Source organism: Betta splendens, chromosome 11 (genome assembly GCF_900634795.4).
Source record: "Betta splendens chromosome 11, fBetSpl5.4, whole genome shotgun sequence".
NCBI classification, from domain to species: Eukaryota; Metazoa; Chordata; class Actinopteri; order Anabantiformes; family Osphronemidae; genus Betta; species Betta splendens.
Genome location: NC_040891.2, coordinates 4,089,559 through 4,107,015, shown reverse-complemented (window position 1 = coordinate 4,107,015; position 17,457 = coordinate 4,089,559). Strand labels below are relative to the sequence as shown.

Below are 17,457 nucleotides of genomic sequence, written 5' to 3'. Positions count from 1 at the left end.
GCACAAGGTAGATACCGTATCTCTGTAGCATCTACGCTTCCCTTTAAAAATATTCACTTCATCCAATCAATCTTCTGATCTTCTGTGGCACAGTCTCATATTAAACTTAGAATCAGTGAACAAACAGAGGAAACCTGCGTCTGTGAACCCTGAAAAGGCGAACTATAAATACGCTCCGTAGCCCGACGACTTTATGCTGAAAAGAATCAGCACAATACATGTGAGGTTTTAATAGCGACGCCCACGTCTTGAAATCCAAAATTAGTTAACAGGATTATACAGCAGCTTTTGTTGTGCCTCTTTTTTAGATTCCTTTCCTGCAGAAATGCACAACAATAGGAACTTAAATTCTATGGTCCTATCTTAGAATGTGATTTATATCCATCAACTCACTCAGCTAGCTGTCAGAACCCCCCCCCCCGTGCAAAGCTAATTTTATGTTCATGGTGAAAGTACATTTTGATGTTTTATTTTACTTTTAAGTTGATGACACCAAACCTTGCATGATGAGGCTTAGGTATATTTGCCTCCGTGCACTTTGTTCCTGTGGAAACAATAAAAAATTATATTAAATAACATTTATATACACGATAATGATGATGATAACATGTCATGTTATTTGAACTTACCTATTCTAAACAGTATATATCAAAAATATAATGAGTTGTTATCATGAGTATGAGTTGTTGTTATAATGATGCTCTGTCTTTTTCTATTTTTTATTGGCGCTCTGCAGGAAATAAATGTGATGATGCTTTTAGTGAGAATCAGTGTTAACCAACAGCTCAAGTACAAGATGGAAAGTGAAAACAGTATAAACACAACTGTGGGTTTTAATTAGTAGTGCCACCTCCACTTTCCTCGTGTCACCCTGAAGGAAAGACACAGGAAAACAATAGGCTCATCACTGTGGACACAGAGGCTGATTATACGCTGCACTATCATGGCTTTACTCAAACATTAGATAAGCCAATGCCAAGCAGTCCTGAAAAACAGATTATGGATGACTCATGACTATAGCACTCGCTCTACTGACCTTTAGAAGCCTGAAGTGACAGTGAACACCAGGACACGTCTGTCAATCATTAACTGCAGCTTTAAGATTTACAGTAAGTACTTGCACATGATGAGAGGGGCTTCAAGTGTCTTTACAACAAAACAAATCTTTGGTTGTTAAGCCAAAAAAAAACATAACTGCATGATGCAGAGGTAAAACCCAGGGGAACTCTAAAAAACATTCAAGACAAATACTGCATGTAGCTAAATACAATTTTCTACCTTATCTGTACTCAAAGCATTTTAACACTGCACACCCATTAACATTCACACATGTACAAGAACACACACATTCACACACCGCTGGCAAAGCTGCTATGCAACCTGACACCGGGGGCGAATGAATGAAACCACCGTCCTATGATTGGTGGACGACAGGTCTACCTCTTAAACCACTGCAGCCCATGGAATCATAAAGATAAAGTTAAGATTCATTACATTGGTATGAACGTGTCACAGTTAAAAAGTAACTAAATGATCTATACCTTCATCTCTTGTTAGAAGTTAAATCTGAGAGAAAAATACAGAAATCTACTACTTATTGAACAATCACTAATATTACTGCTATTAATACCATCATGATAGCAAGAACCTTTATCTCTCATACTGTAAGAGCCTGCCACACATCTTCAAATTATTAAATGTACTCATGTACATTTATGCTATTTATTGTCATGTGCTACTACTTGAAAATAAACATCTGCAGCCCCTTATCTTTTAGTGGGAGCTCAATAAAAAGTCGGTCAGCAGAACGCAAACATGGTATTATGTCTGGTTTCACCGCGTCACTCGCAGCTCCAGCTCACGTCCCCTTGTTGCTGGGATAAGCACATTCATATGACTTTATCACAGCGAGGTAAAGAGGAGTGGTGTCTGCAATGGAGCAGCTGATGTCTGGATGATAAAATACTGCTTCATACGAGTGGAAATTATGGATAGTGGCATGTGGATGTTGCAGCTGTCTTCGCATTCTTATATTAAATTCTTCTTATTTTGGTTAATGTCTGTCTTTGCATTTATATGGCTGCTCAAAATACAGTATGAGACATAAGGTGATTTGAGTTGTATTTCACACAGAGGAGAGAAAATACTGTAACACATCATCAATGACAGTCAGGTCCCAAATAGCAAGAACTTGTAATGGTTTTTTTAACTTTGCCCTGTATGTTCTTAGTATAAATATTAGTCTAACAAACCTTACAGAGTGAATTTGACTTGGCTTTAACAGACTCCATCTGTGACTCATGACATATTCAGTTCATCGACTCACTTACATTAGAGACAGAAATTTGACTGTACACAGAGCAAAGTATCTATAATGTCTGAACAGGTGGTTCATAAACATGTGTAATGGAACACAGTGTCTATTCATAACATCAAAAGCACAGTTCACTGGTTGTACAGCAATACTGTCAGCAGTCAGAGCCAATGTGATAAAGTAAAATACTGTAACTACATAGAACCCAATATTCTTTAAGATGTTATTTGTGTCTGTACTCAATGCTAAGAGAGGCCCAACCCTGAATAATCTACTGTAACTGTGACTGTCATTCTAAAATTTAAAGGGCTGGTTTTACCACCAAGACCAGAGGACCATAAAGATAATAAACATTGATCTATTAACTAAAATAGCATAAATCCTTTTAGACACCAGCATTTCAGGTGAGGTTCAAATGAGCCCTTGAAGTCATTTCATTTCTATTCACGTAAACCATTCACACATCACCTGTAAATACCCAAATTTGAACATACTAATAAAACAATGATCTAAAAGAACAAAGGTAAACAATTGAGTCCATTCTGCACAGTTAGTGAAATACAGTATTTTCTCCCTGTTTTTTGGTACAGTTATTGTCAACCACAGCTGGACCCGCCCTTCCCTGTGTCATTGTGAACATGGGCCATCATCCTGGGCGTCCCTGCTTGATAAAGCCAAGAATCAGAGCATGTCCAGAAGAGTTGGAACATCATGGAAACCTGATAAAAACAGCTGTTGAAGGCAGGAGACTTTGTTTTGAAGGGAGATTCCTGAGTCTATAATTGGTTCCCCAAAGATCTGTGGAGTGTCAGTTATATTTAGGCTAGAAAATAAAACAAAGGTGTCTGAAGTTATGGAATTTGTGAGTGCAGATTGACAAGATGGAGGTCTGGGCCAGCATCTGTAATGTTTAGAAGGGAATAAACATTCTCATTGGGGGACTGAGCCAGTTTTACACAACATGTACTGTACTAGGATGACATGTTAGTGTCTAGGACTCAGGACGGAATTCACCCATTGGAATTCACATTCCTTTGTGAACAAGGTCATTGTAATGGTTTTACCTCAGACAAACTCGAAAAATCCATCAAGATGAACAACAACAAATCTTGAAAACATTAAGGCTTATCTTTGCAGTTGTTCAATTTGAAATATACATGTATATCTTTTCTTTCCGTCTGATTGTGATGCTCCTGTCAGGACATACAGCTAAACATCACCGCAGAAACAGTGTAACAAATATTGAAACAGCAGGTTTAAATCAGCTTCATAACTGAAAGTAAAACTGAGAATGTTACATGGGAATAATGTCATGTGTTCATGTTTTGTCTTAGTTCTTATCACCTTCACAGACCAGTGTATGACAATTATCAGAAGTTTATGTCTGTTAGCATACAGTACGTAAGTGTCTTATTATGGTGGTCTGATGCAGTTTCGCAAACATTTTACTTGATGGCACATGGCCTGCTGTTCTATCTTGCAGGTGGTAGTGGGTAGATTCTGATTTATTTACTTATTATTAATGGATAATCTGGGTATGAATCTCCAGGGAAAGTGTAACTGCTTAAACACTGTACACTGTATTTAGTTCTTGGTAGGGCAAATATTTCTTGTGAAATGTGATCTTGGTTTTTCTAATACCAGGTAAATACACTACAAGAAAGATTTTTTTTTCAGTGTTCTGTTCTGCATACATTTGCATATAAATAACAATAATAAATTACACTCACCACAGAGTGACAAGACGATAAAGTGTGGTGAAAAATAAATTGCATAAAAATTCATACAATGTTTTAACAGCGTTAGCATAACATCAATAGACTATTATGTAACAGCTACTGTGTCTTTCTTCAGCTTCAAGAACGTTTTTTAACTTGAGACACAAAAATACAAAATAGAGCCTGTTCTAAAATGCTAAATCTTCTAAATGCACTCAAATGAGCATATGGAACCCAAAACTTTCTTATGGATCTGTAATTTAAACCTGCAGACAGTCATGTTGTGACAAGTGAAGCACAGGTGTACAGCGCGTTATAACACTTTGGATGAGCACATTCCATTAGGACAGGCCCGCCAGTTCTACTATTGTGCCTGCTGACTCAGTCATGGTTTACTTGGAAGCCACACAGAACAGAGCCGTTTTTGATCTTATCTTATTTTATTATACAGGTACAGTTTCTGCTACGGCATGTCATGTTTATATAACCCTCATCATAATCGCAGTCATAACTCTGAGTAGTTCACTTTTTAGTATGTGACGAGTGAATGAAGAGTGTGGCTCCCAAACTTCCCAAAGACCAGGGAAGTATAAAGGATACTGCAGACAGATACCTTCACTGAAGTACTAAGTGAAGTACAACCTTTAAGTATTCCTATGTTGCACAAACCTTTTTATTCTTTGCTACTTCACTGTTTACTACTACATCTTCTATAGAAGAGTGTGTGTTTACGTGGGGTCTCTTCAGGGAACTCCACCTCCTCCTTCCTCCATCCTCCTCCTCTTTAACACATGCACTTAAGTGACTCTAAGTTGTGTATGTATGGTTGTATATGGCTGTGATAGACCAGTGACCGACCACCTACTTTTAATTTCAAAGATTTGTAACATATTAAACATGTGATTCAACTTGTGTTCCTTTATATACAGTACATGCATATTTTACTGTAATTATGTGACCGGAATGCCTTGACTTGAGGTTTAACATTTTTTTGTTTTACCTTCACTGAGATGATTTGAATCAATGTGTTACAGTTTGTGCGACCTCTGTAATGTGGCTTTGTTTAAAAGGCTGCGAGGTTCTTTAGAAGTCCTAGTCTGATGTGATTGATGGGTTTTAGCATCTCACTCACTCCCTGTGGTTGTAGTAAGTGCCAGGGTGATGAGGAGTCATGCTCTGGCTAATGGATAGAAGAGGTTTGGAAACCCCTAATAAACAGTGCCCCACGAGGAGAGGAATGAAGGAAGAAATTCTTGTCCCATGACGTCTGCGTGTTTAGTAGAAATGCAAAACATTTACATCCTTTTTTGAAGATTGTCTGAGCAGATGATAACATGAGCAGTGCATGAATGTTCTATTGTGTTGAATGTCAGCCACAACTGACGCCAGTGTGTGGTGTTAAACATTAATCCACGTTTGCAGCTACATCCTTATATTTTCTTGTACAATTTGTGAGGCAGTTAGTGTAGCCAATACACCATTATTTTAGTTTGGGGGTTCCCTCTCACCCCTGTTCCCCTACAGTACTGTAGGTGTTAGTGCACACATAACACAATTTTCATTTAAGAAAACGAAACAAATAAAAGAGAAATAAAATGAACGACACAAGGAATGTGAGAGGACCAATAGGAAAGCAGCAAAAATAAATAAATAAACCACAGAAGAAGAGGGTAAAACAACAGGAAATGCTGCTTCACCGCAAGGCATCCTGGGTACTGGGCTATAAGCTAATCTTCTCCTCTTCAAATTATTTTCTTTACTTAGTAGTTGACAAAGCAACAACAGCTCCTGGGTTTAAATGACAAACTAGTAATCACGAATTTGACATGGCACTTGTTCTGAGCGTGGTCTCAAGTGTCAGATCACTTGAGACCACGCTCACTGAAGAGTAAAGACAGCACTTTAAACTAGATTCATATTGGTCTATGTCCCTTAGCTGGGGTTTGAAAACAATCGAACAAAGAAGCCTTGAATACTCACATTAAGCGGTTTGGGCACGGTTATAATAAACAGTAACGGTTACTTTATGTTGTTTTAGGCATGATTCACACAATGCAGCCGCCATTGGAGTCCTAGTGGACGTGCAGGCGAACACTGTCCCTCTGGCCTCACTCACACTGATCTGCCACATTTCATCACGTATTCACCTGCTCCGTGTTTACTTGCAGATGTGGATCTCCACATGTCTGAAGGGCGAAATTAAGATTCCAATCAGCCGTGTGGCTGTTTACACAGTGCCACAGAACATATATTGTTGCAGTGCGAGACGTATATGTTGCTATCACTATATCTGGTGTACATGCTTCCAGACACAGAAGATGCAGTGATAATGTGGACTATAAGATGAAAAATGTCCTCCAGTACAGACATGCCTGCATTAAATAATAACGCCTGCAGCAGGGGAAGGAATGTCTGTTAGTCTGCATGAATTACAGGAAGAAAGATACAGACAGAACATTTCTCAAAAGAATTATTAAGCACATATACTGTTAAATATACAGTGGTCCATACTTGAACGCTTTGCCTTTGAATAACTATGATGTGACTCTCTAAAGAATGCCAGCGATTTAAAACAGCCACGCTACAGTTTCACTGATTCACAGCGTGTGGCCTTTGAAGTGGTCACGCCGAGTGCAGTTAACCATTTCTGTTTCTCCTCCTGTCCTGACGGAGACTGCTTCCTTCCTCCTGCCGCTGCTTGTTTGGCTATGGCTAGACTTCGTGTTTTAGTATCAGCGGGCGCGTTGGGATCATGCGGTGCTGATAGCCCGGTCTGTGCCCGTGTCTGTCCCCAGACCCGTCCAGTCCCGGCAAACAAAACCTGGAAGAGGAGGAATGTACAAACCCCAGCCATTACTGTAACCACAGCCGGTTTGGACTGGAGACGTACAACAGCAAGCGAAGCTCACACTCTGTTGTAAGTTCCAGAGTGTACAGATAACATCCTAAGACACGTGCTGTGGAAAAATCCTCAGTATGCCATGTGGTACTTCTTAACGGCAGCATTAGCTCTGACCACCTGACAATGTCAGTGTCCTAGTAAATTACTAAGGTAGTACACAAATTATGCACAATGTCTTTTTCTACAGAATAAAAACGTATGTACAGTGTAAAAGGTGTGACAGATACACTTAACAATCTTTACTATAATGATTATGTGTTTTATTTTAACATATGTGTGTCTTTTATTGAGGTTTTTGTGGCATTTGGTTGATTATCTCCAAGGTACACTAATTTTAGTGTTGCCTGAACCATGGCGTGAAAAATGATGCATATATCACAATATCACAAAAGTTATTTCGGGGTATGAGCACTTTTCAAATCAAAGATAGTTCTGTTATCTCAGTGACATAATTATTTGTTATTTTCTCCAGAGGAGCAGTTGGGTTCATGTGTGTTCACCAAACATTTATATTTTATGTAACAATGCATTGCTTCCATGTAGAGAACGAATGGAAGTGAACTACTGTACAGTATAACCTATAATCCCCCCCCCCTCCCCACACCAATAATTTTCATACAGTCCCTAAATCTAATACTTCCACTTCTAAATGCAAAGTAAGCGATGACATATGAGCTTCGTTGCCCTTGTCTGTGTGGGCGCAGGGTTCCATTCTCCACACTTTAACATCCGTCGCAGTCTAGAGAGGAAAGCAAGTAACCACGCTCAATATGACCAGAGGCTAAACAAGGCAACTAGTGTTATGACAACACTGTGATTAAGGTTGCAATCAGAAGCCCTCATCGAGCCCATATCAGTTCCCTCCGCAAACAGCAGACGTGCCCCTGTTTTTCCTTTGTTTCTTTTCCTCCCCGTCCTCTCCTGCGCTAAAGGAATCGGGGAGGAATGCAGGAAAAAGCATCCTGTTTTCAGTCTGAGCTCTGAGTCAGCTTGTAGCATTCTGCAGCGCACACCAGGGGGTCTGAAAGTTCACACTGACGTCAGGGTACATAACTGGGAGGCCATTACAAGGCTTAATGGAGACACAGGTGCATGCTGCCGCTGCATGGCCTAGTAATGAGTCATCCCACCATCTCTTCAACACATTTAGTTTCAGTTTTCATGTAAAGGCAGATTAATCGCCTGTTGACTCTGAATGATTTACTGACTTATCTGTGATTCATTAAAAACTTGACCTGTAGCCTAGGATGTCCTGTAGATAACCTATAGTCCTTCTCCAACATCCTTTTTAATAAACATTTTCTGAGCTCACGTCCCCATTGCAGAGAAACCTATCTAAAGTAAATCAGCTCGTGGAGCGATGAGACGACTCCCTCTGAAGAGATAACAACCGCCACGGACCCCGGACCACACAGCTTCTTCTTCTTCTCCTCTGTCTGCCCCTATGCAGGTCCATTGCGTACTGTACCTGCCAGGTACTTGGATGTTTAGCACAGCCTTAATGCAGCCACACCTGCTCCCAGCCGACACATGGAAGGTGCCATTCAGTCTCTGTGTGGATCTGCAGAGAGCCTCTGGTATTTTTTGGTGTTTAAGGACAAATGAGGTGGTGGGACAAGCTGGTTCAGTGGGTTGTTTGCACATTTGGAGCACTTGTATCATTTCACAGTGGCTCGAGGTACTGGATGCCTGTGACTCAAGTGTCAGCCTGTTCTTTTGCTCGGGTTGACGTATCACCTCTACAAAGAGATTGTGTTCTGTTTAAATGTTGGAGATGTCGCAGTGGTATTTAAAATGATCATACAGTAACGTGTGAGAGAGAATGTGCAGTGTGCAATCATACATGAAATGAAAAATTACATTCTTGAACATTTATTTTATTCAAACACATTCATCGCATCACTCGTACAAATATAAATACATCCCTGAATAAGTTAGAGAATAAATAAACGATCAACAGTAAACTTCTAAAATTGTCCATCATCTACAGATTGACACGGTTGAGGAGTTTACGGGGGTGATTCGCTTTCTCTTTCTGCTCAGCTCCTGGTGGACGCGTGGAACGAATGAGGTCATGCCACAGAGAAAGAGACGCAAGCCAAAGATAGATGACTTTTAAAGTGCAAAATACAAGACTGGGCTTTTCTCTGCGACTGGGAAACACCTCGACGCGGGGAAGAAAAGTCATCTTCAATCAAAACGTCAACAGGAGTTGTGACACACAATGGACCCGCCGTGGTTTGTTATGCTAAGCAAAAGTAAAAGTGTGCGTAATGGAGCTGAATCAACCCCCACAGAGGTGACCTTCATTTTACTGAGTGTTCACTGTGTTCCAACAGTGAACAAGCTGCTGTTTCAAGTAAGCCTGATCGTCGTCATAAAAATATTTGCTAATTTGCCCTAAACACCGGGCAGGACAATGGTTTCTATCTCTGATACAGAGAAGAATTAACATAAACTAAAAGTCAGCTGTCAGAAATGTTTGAGTAAAGAGATCTGAGTAAACATGGACAAATATTTCCCCACTAAATACAGAGTTGATATTATTCTGGAATATGTAATAATCCTAAAAGCTGCACATCTAAAACCATAACCATCAAACCTTCACAACTCATCTAAGAGTAGTGACTGAAAAATATTTAGCTGCACTTAGGTATCGAAATCAGTCCCTGCATCCTTGGCGTCCACAGATCCAGGCATGAGGTGTTGTTAAGTCTCAGAGAGTCGCAGATCTTTCCACATCTGGATCCTCTAGATTTCTTTTCTATTCAAGGAGTCTCCATCCAATCCATGGTTGTGAGTTAGCGGTGATGGAGCCTCCGGTTCTGATCAGACCTCTACCTTCTTGTCCGACCCATGAGTTCGCTGACGCCGTCAGAGTTCTGCTTCAGGGACAGGTCTCTTGCAGCGGCCGTGTTTGACTTTACCACAGATCTGCAGAACAGGGAACAGACAACGGTGTTTTACATGTGGACATAATAATCCATCTGTATCAAAAAGAAAATGTAACAATGCAAAGATTTATCATCTTGATTATTTACCTGAAAGACGCCAGTAGTTTGTTGCTGGTTGTTTTTTCAGCCTTCTCTGAGTCAATAGCATCTGTGCTTGGATTCTCTGAACTGTGGACAGATACAATCACAGCATTAAACCAAGGACACTAGTCTCACGTTATTCTACGGAAATCATTGTGTGTGGCTTAAGTACGTGACCTGGGGTATTATCTAGACATGATGACTAATCCAAACTGGTGGTTTCATGAGCACATTAACTCGCAGACGCAACAAACACTCCCTTGAGCAACAGGAGAAATGTAAACTCTCCAAAAATAGCAGCTGTGCTAATAAATCTTTAGGAATTCTTTTAAAGGCCACAAAGGAAATGCAGGCATCAATCTTCTCAGTGTGACGACTGCCCTCATGCATTTAGAACATTATCACTGTCTCCTCACTGACTCATCCTTTACATCAACATGCTGTTCAGGCTTGTCACGTTTGACTTATACTGGTAGGAGACAACGAAGCTGATGTTATCTGGCGCTCAATGGACGGTACGTGATGGGAGGGACTCGCTCGCCTGCTCTGGTTGTACAGGTGGGAAGGTGAGAGTGTTTACCTTTCAGAGCAAAACCTCGAGCAGGTTTCATCATCTGGGCCGAGACACTGGCAACGGTTGACTGAACGCCGGCCACGGGACAAGAAACTCCCCAGACCGTAAGGAAGAAGTTTACTGTGAAAGAAAAAGGAAACTCGTGAGGATTATAATCTGATCATTTCTATCAGACGTTGTTGGGCTGTGAAAAGTCATCATCCCAAGCGTTAATGCATGTCAAAGGTATCCCGTAGCCTCACCTCGGGGTGTTGACCCAGATAATGTCTAGGTGGCAGAAGTAGACGCACTCTTTATCCTCCCAGTTGCTGCAGGAGCAGCGTTTGGTCCTGACGTGGGGATGCGGAGCCTGAGCCTGAGCCGGCAGCTCGGTCCCGTCCGATAAGGGCAGCCCGCAACCTAGAAAAACAAGAGTCCCTCAGTGAAAACCAGCTCGCTGCTCTCGTGAGGTTATAGCAATAATAACGTGTACGCAGAAATAAACCAGCAGGTTAAACGCTGATACGGGTTCTCCAGGAGTGATTGAGTCAATAAGGCTGTAGTAGTTTTGTGACTATTCAAAGAAAAACATTTCTCTTTTTAACATTTTTTAGGTAAGATGCAAAGCCTGACTCCAAACTGTTTTGTTGTACGAACAGCTAAAAAGAATAACTATTAGATGAAGTAGCATCACAGGCAGACAGATCACTCACCCTCCTGCAGGCTGACGCACAAGAGGAATAAAATCAGAGTCTTGCACTTGAAGGAGTCCATGCTGAACCTCTGAGTCTGAAGAGTTGAAGCTGGGATGTGAAGCAGCAGCAGTCCGTGTTGAAGCAACAGGTGCTTTGTGTTGGAGCCTCTAGCGGGACGTCTACTTATACCCCCCGGTGGGTGAGTAGCCCCTCCCACCTCCGTGTGAACTCATCTGCCTCTGCAGAGCAGCGTTACGCACTCTACCTGCCGCCAGCAGGAGGGGGAGGAATGTGTCAGGAGGTTTCAAGTAATGGGAAAAAAATGTATTAAGGTCATGGCTTTGAAATTAAAACCAGATTGAAGGTGGGTTCATTCATGCAAATAAGACGAAAGTAAATGTCCTCCGCATTCTTGTCTTGTTAACATGCAAGTGGTGAATTGATCTAAAGGATTGACTGACTCAAAGGCTGGATGAACTGAAGAAAACAATGAACCCAGACAGTCACCGTTTGTCTGCGTGTAGTTGTTATGTAAGGAGAGACGACCATTAAGAAGAGGTGTGTGTGTGTGTGTGTGTGTGTGTGTGTGTGTGTGTGTGTGTGTGTGTGTGTGTGTGTGTGTGTGTGTGTGTGTGTGTGTGTGTGTGTGTGTGTGTGTGTGTGTGTGTGTGTGAGAACTTGTACTTGCATCGAACCGAGAAACAAAAAATGTATTTTCCTACCGAAGTGAGGACATTTTGACAAAGTAAGGACATTTTGACCGGTCCTCACTTCTTTGAAGAAGACCTGTTTGAGGGTTAAAGATGTGATTTTAGGGCTAGGGTTTAGGGTTAGAATTGAGTTTTGGTTCAGATTAGAGCAAGTGATAGTGATGGTTAGGGTTAGGGAATGTATTATGTCAGTGGAGGTCCTCACATCAATGGAAGTGTGTGTGTGTGTAATGAACCGAAAGCCCAAAACTAACACACATAAGCACACAGACATGTGAGCAAAAACATCCAGGAAGTGTGTAAAAACAATGTCAAACAATCTAGGTTGTGATAGCAGGGAATGTAATAGTGAAAATGAACAGGAGGAGGGTTTGCATGTGCCCCACGCGGCCGATATGAAGGTCACTGTCAGCAGCACCCCCCGCAGGAAGGTGAGGTCACGGCATGAGAGTCAGTATCTCAACACGCACTGACCTTCGTAAAAACAGATAAGCTGTCATCTGCCACATAAGCTTTCTGCTGCCCACACACACGCACAGTGGCGTTCACCATGCACCGACCCACAGTGCAGGAAAAACTCACCTCATGGGTTTGACCACCGCCAGGCCACCCACACACACACACACACACACACACACACACACACACACACACACACACACACACACACACACACACACACACACACACATACACACACACACACACACTGTTACAGTATGTCACACACACACAGCCTTAAGTGCTCCTTCCCTTCTATCTGCTCCGATGCAAATCCACTGGCATGAACAAACACAGGGGACTAATACAGTGTGTGCATCTGATAACAGGACAGCCCCAGAGAGGATGGATAAGAACCAGGCTGAGAATGGTTGGTGGAAAGGACAAATGTGACGTTGATATGATATTTAAATATACAGTACGAATAGCTTAGCTCGTATTGATCCTATTCATCAGGGCACATTAAAGTAGCACACAATAGCAGATGCCTTAAGGCCTGAGTCTTAAGATATTTCACATTTCCACTATCTGTTAAATATATCTTACCTAGTCTCCTCTCATTTAGTTACTGAACAGTCTACGTAATGATTTTTTTAGCCTTTTTTTAAACAGAGTTGATTTTAATTAATTGTTAGAGGACCGAATGTAATGTATTTAATAACTGGAACAATTGTGTTCAAATGGAATTGAACTACTGTACAATACTGAACTGTAGTGGATCGGAAACTAAGCCCAAAGACATTATATTTACAGTTCAATGTCATAAATGGCCGTTAGCTCACGTAAAGCTTGATGCAGAGCAGGAAACAACGCAGAGGCACAACTGCGCAGGTCACTGAAGCTCTTCCACATACGTTACGTATGTTGGGGCATTTTACATCAGTGCTCCAGTGGAAACCCACAGGACACTCCTATTAAAACAGGAAAATACAGCTGAAAGAGCGGCATTGGTGCACGTTCACGGTCTGAAGGGGTCGGGGGGCAGGGGAAATGCCCAAAGCATGTCACAATGCGGAAAGTCTGGCATCTCACCAACTATTTGTTACAGTGAGAGGAAAAAAATACTCATCTAGAGCAAATATTTGTTCAATTGTGCGGTCCGCAGGAATGGGCTTGATCTGAAGGTGCCCCCTCCTCTTCCTCGTTTCCCCTTCGCCTGCTGTTTCAGCCAGACAAGGCAGTCGCGGCGCAAAGCAAATGTGCCCTTATCTGTTTTCCACTTCCGGCTGCAGCTGAGGGCGACGGAGGAATGCGAGGTGGCGGCGATGACAAACAAATAGTGGAGCCACCATTGCAGAATCCTTTGAAATTCCTCGGGGATGAGGTTGAACATGTGGCCCGTGACACAATAACACAGCGACGAGGACAGAGTGGAAAAGTTCAGCACGTGGTTCAACAACAACCAACTGTTATTGAGTAAAATTCATCAGCAATTTTACTTAAATGTACAACAATAACATCATTCATTCTTTTCAGTTCATTTTAAATTTACTTTCACCGGTTTCTACTTGTTCAGCCAATTTATGACCTTAGTTGTAAGTAGGATCTGGTAATGACACATGGACTGTGCTCATGCCAGTCTGGTTACCATAACAACACCAGTACCAACAATGTTAACCCGTAGGACAGCTTCAGTGAGACTAACACCTGTTTGTCCCCACAGAAACTCTGTTGATGCGCAGAGGATGCCTCAAGGCTGCGAGTGGTTGATTGACAAGAGTCACATGAGCAGAAATAAGGGATCTGACCATGAAGAGGCTCAGAGGAAGACCCAGGACACGCTGCTGCATGCTGGGAACACCTCCCCTCCCTCCATGTAAGTGTGGGGCTAATTGATGAAGCTGCTGTCCCAGAAAATGGACGGAATCCAACTCCAGCTGTCGTTCCTGATGAAACTATTGGAAAATAATGACTTCCTAATTTAGGTGAAATGTACTGAATGAAATGGGCCTTTACTGTAATGTTTAACTTGGTGGTTTCCTTGTCTCTCTATTCTGGCACTATTGTGCATCAACGAAGGGACAACAACAAAGAACAGCAGCACATGTGAGTAATGTGAGGCCGAAGCATTAAATGGTGATGCGAGATGTGAATAAGGTGAGGAATGCTGGACGAAGCAAAGTTTGGGTAGATGGCTGTTCAGATAGCAGCAAACTGGCAGCAGACGTCATGAAGCCACAGCCTGACTCCGACCTTGAGGGATGAGGGCGTCCACTGTGTTGCAACACCCAGTAATCTGCACCTTCTGATGTGTTCCACTGATTGAACCCTGGGACGCTCCCTGGGTCACATGGTTGCTTTATTCATTGACAACGAGCAGGAAACGTGGAACGCTTCAATTCAAATGAGCCAGAATTACATACTGTAGGACACTGATGTACTGTCCTGTACTTCACCTTGATTTTTCTGTTGGGACGTCTTTGTGGGGCTCCGCGTCTTGACTCCATTTCGAACAAAACACACACACTCATCCTCTACTGCTCTTAAGTTCAACTTAGATACATTGTGAGGTCCAATTTGCTGCCTCATTTTCCCTGTTGCCTCCGAGCTATAAAAATGAAGCCCCTCCTACATCACCTACTCTAGGTGTTCAGCATCTTCTACTGTAATTACTGTCAAAGGAGCCATAGATGTACTGTATTAGAATGTCCTGTTAAAGCAATGAGTTCTAATAATAATTTAAAAAAAACACAAGAAGTGGCGCTAACAGATGTAATTTTACATATTAAACTCTGTTATTGGATGTTATTGTTGTTTGATATGTTTGGCTCTGATAGCAACAGATGCACTGGGCACACCTCATGAGTAATTTACTCTGAGCAACAAAAAGGTTAAAGTTGATAAGTTTATCACACCAGGAAATACACTTAGTTTATGCTGAGATAACTAAACACTCATTCATTCATTAAAAAGAATGATTGTTTATACAGACCAATAATTATTAATAACAGTAGAGAAGGAAAGAATTGAAATGTTTTTAATGTGTAAATGTTTATCATTAAGTACACTGTCTGTGAAGATTTTTGCAGACCAACATGATAAAAGGCAGAAACATTATTTTCCATATACAGCATCTACCTGGTATGAATGTTTAGCTGTACAGTATTTACATATACCATTAACATATGTATAATTATCTTATATGCAAAATGATTCTAAATGAAAGTGCAGCGTAAAAAAGATGTTTCCATGAATTCTACATAATAAATATAAGAGAACCAGCTTTATTGCACTTCCTTAGACAATAGATGCTGTAAATAGAGTACATTTTTTAGATTAATCAATTCAACTGTTGAATTGGTTAACATAAAATGCTGTTTTTTTAATATGACATCATGGACACAGGGCATAGCTGAATACAAGTACATGTACAGTAGGCCTATACTGTTGTCTGATGTCTTTCATAGTTCGAGTCAAGTTAATAACATACAGTAAGTCCACCATAAGATGCTTTTCATTCCATTTTACAAACACTCCACAAAGTGTTTCATTTCAATAATCCAGATAAGATCTAGTGATTTTGATGCTTTTATTTTGTCACACCTGAGTTTGTGTCTGTGTTGTGTCACATTACTGCACAACTGAAACTATAGAAGTGTGTCAGATTTATATCCCTCTGCTTTTTATTGTTAGATAAACATCCTGACCTGATGTAGGAGGCAGATTATTCATATCGTCTGAAGCAAATAGCTTAGATCATCGGTACCGAAACATTTTTGCGCCATGGATCGGTTTAATGTCACACAATATTTCCACGGACGGTGTGACGGAAATATACAACAATATAAAATAATATGACCGGCATAAAATCTGGTATTGGTCTGGACTTGATGCGTCAAAAAGTCCATATTTCGAGTAGAACTCCTGTTATTGTCTGTTAAATACAGCTTTCATTGTCTTTGTAGCCGTAGGCTCTTCTTCTGTCTCATCACTGGCTCTTTTATGCTGCGTAAGGAAACTTTCCAAAGACGTTGGTTTGCTACATGTAGCTTGGTTTCGGTTTAGCCGTAATGAGTTACCGGCCGGAGAAGCCCCTTTACGAAAGTAGCGGTTGTAGGTAAGTCACGTGACCTAGGGAAGCGTCTTGACACGCGTTAAGTGAGTCGTAGGCGAAGAGATTCCTGTAACTTTCCAAAAATAAAACGTCATTCAGACTCACTAAATAAAACGGATATGACGGATATAATGTTTTTTCGCGGCCTGATACCAACTGACCCACCGACCCGCGGCCTGGGGGTTCGGGACGTCTGGCTGAGATCACGTCCATACAATGTTCCTGTTCATTCCTGGACCTCCAGCAGTGTGGACTACCAACAAAAGCAGCTTCTAATACTGTTTAAAGGTCCCCGTCAAACAGCAGTTTGTGTATGCTACAATAATACAATTAATTGTACAGTTTTAGTTTTACAGGTGTTGTCCGTTATGTATTTAACCTAGAAAATCTGGAATTTATGTAGAATATTTTTCTTATGTGTTCTTAATTATTCATCAGTCTGAAAAGGTTTGTAGCTTTGACACAGGGACATGTTAATATAACAATATACTCAATGCTTATGGAGGAAATAAATAATTAGGCTTCAGTGACGTCACTGCTTTCAGTACCACAGCTCCAGCCATAGTCAGACAGTCCTGCCACCCAGTGGTTGCACAGGACACCTTCAACCCTGGAGAACGGAGACCAGTGTTCTGACGCCGACCAGCAGAGCCTAACCTGGAAATTAACGGTCACTTCTCAAAGGCACCGAATATAAAAGAAGAAAATGAAATACGGGTTTTGTCTACATATTGTTTCAAGAACGGAAACACTATTTGAGTGGGCAGCACAAGCGTGTCTCTGCCACAGGGTGGCGCAATATTCACCCTTCCGTGTTCCACATTGAACAAAGAACACCGTGTGCAGTGAAATGCACACAACCCATCTTGATATAGGTTCTTACTGGAGTACTTATAGTAGTACTAGTTATTAGTCACAGAGGCTTGACCAGTTCTTTGAATATGCACCACACTAATACAAATAAAAAGCTTGGAA

The 17,457-nt window shown here is 41.3% G+C and overlaps 2 protein-coding genes across 2 annotated transcripts in view; one reads left to right on the top strand and one right to left on the bottom strand.

Annotated features, from left to right (window-relative positions):
• Window positions 1-17,457, top strand: part of stmn1a (stathmin 1a) — a 268,537-nt gene that overhangs the window by 192,223 nt on the left and 58,857 nt on the right. The gene's annotated exons all lie outside the window — the stretch shown is intronic.
• edn2 (endothelin 2) lies at window positions 8,791-11,383 on the bottom strand. The gene is made up of 5 exons (XM_029168070.3): window positions 11,236-11,383; window positions 10,786-10,942; window positions 10,550-10,663; window positions 9,976-10,056; window positions 8,791-9,868 (listed from the first exon to the last, which is right to left on the bottom strand). The coding sequence occupies exons 1-5, from the start codon at window positions 11,294-11,296 to the stop codon at window positions 9,772-9,774; spliced, it is 510 nt and encodes a 169-aa protein (XP_029023903.1). The 5' UTR covers window positions 11,297-11,383; the 3' UTR covers window positions 8,791-9,771.

What these genes read in the sequence shown, in the direction of transcription:
- edn2 (XM_029168070.3), bottom strand. Translation starts at nt 11,296, where the DNA reads ATGGACTCCTTCAAGTGCAAGACTCTGATTTTATTCCTCTTGTGCGTC. An exon ending in GTGCGTCAGCCTGCAGGAGG is followed by an intron (nt 10,943 to 11,235) that starts GTGAGTGATCTG and finishes TTGTTTTTCTAG; the next exon opens with GTTGCGGGCTGCCCTTATCG. An exon ending in TCGAGGTTTTGCTCTGAAAG is followed by an intron (nt 10,057 to 10,549) that starts GTAAACACTCTC and finishes ATCTGTCCACAG; the next exon opens with TTCAGAGAATCCAAGCACAG.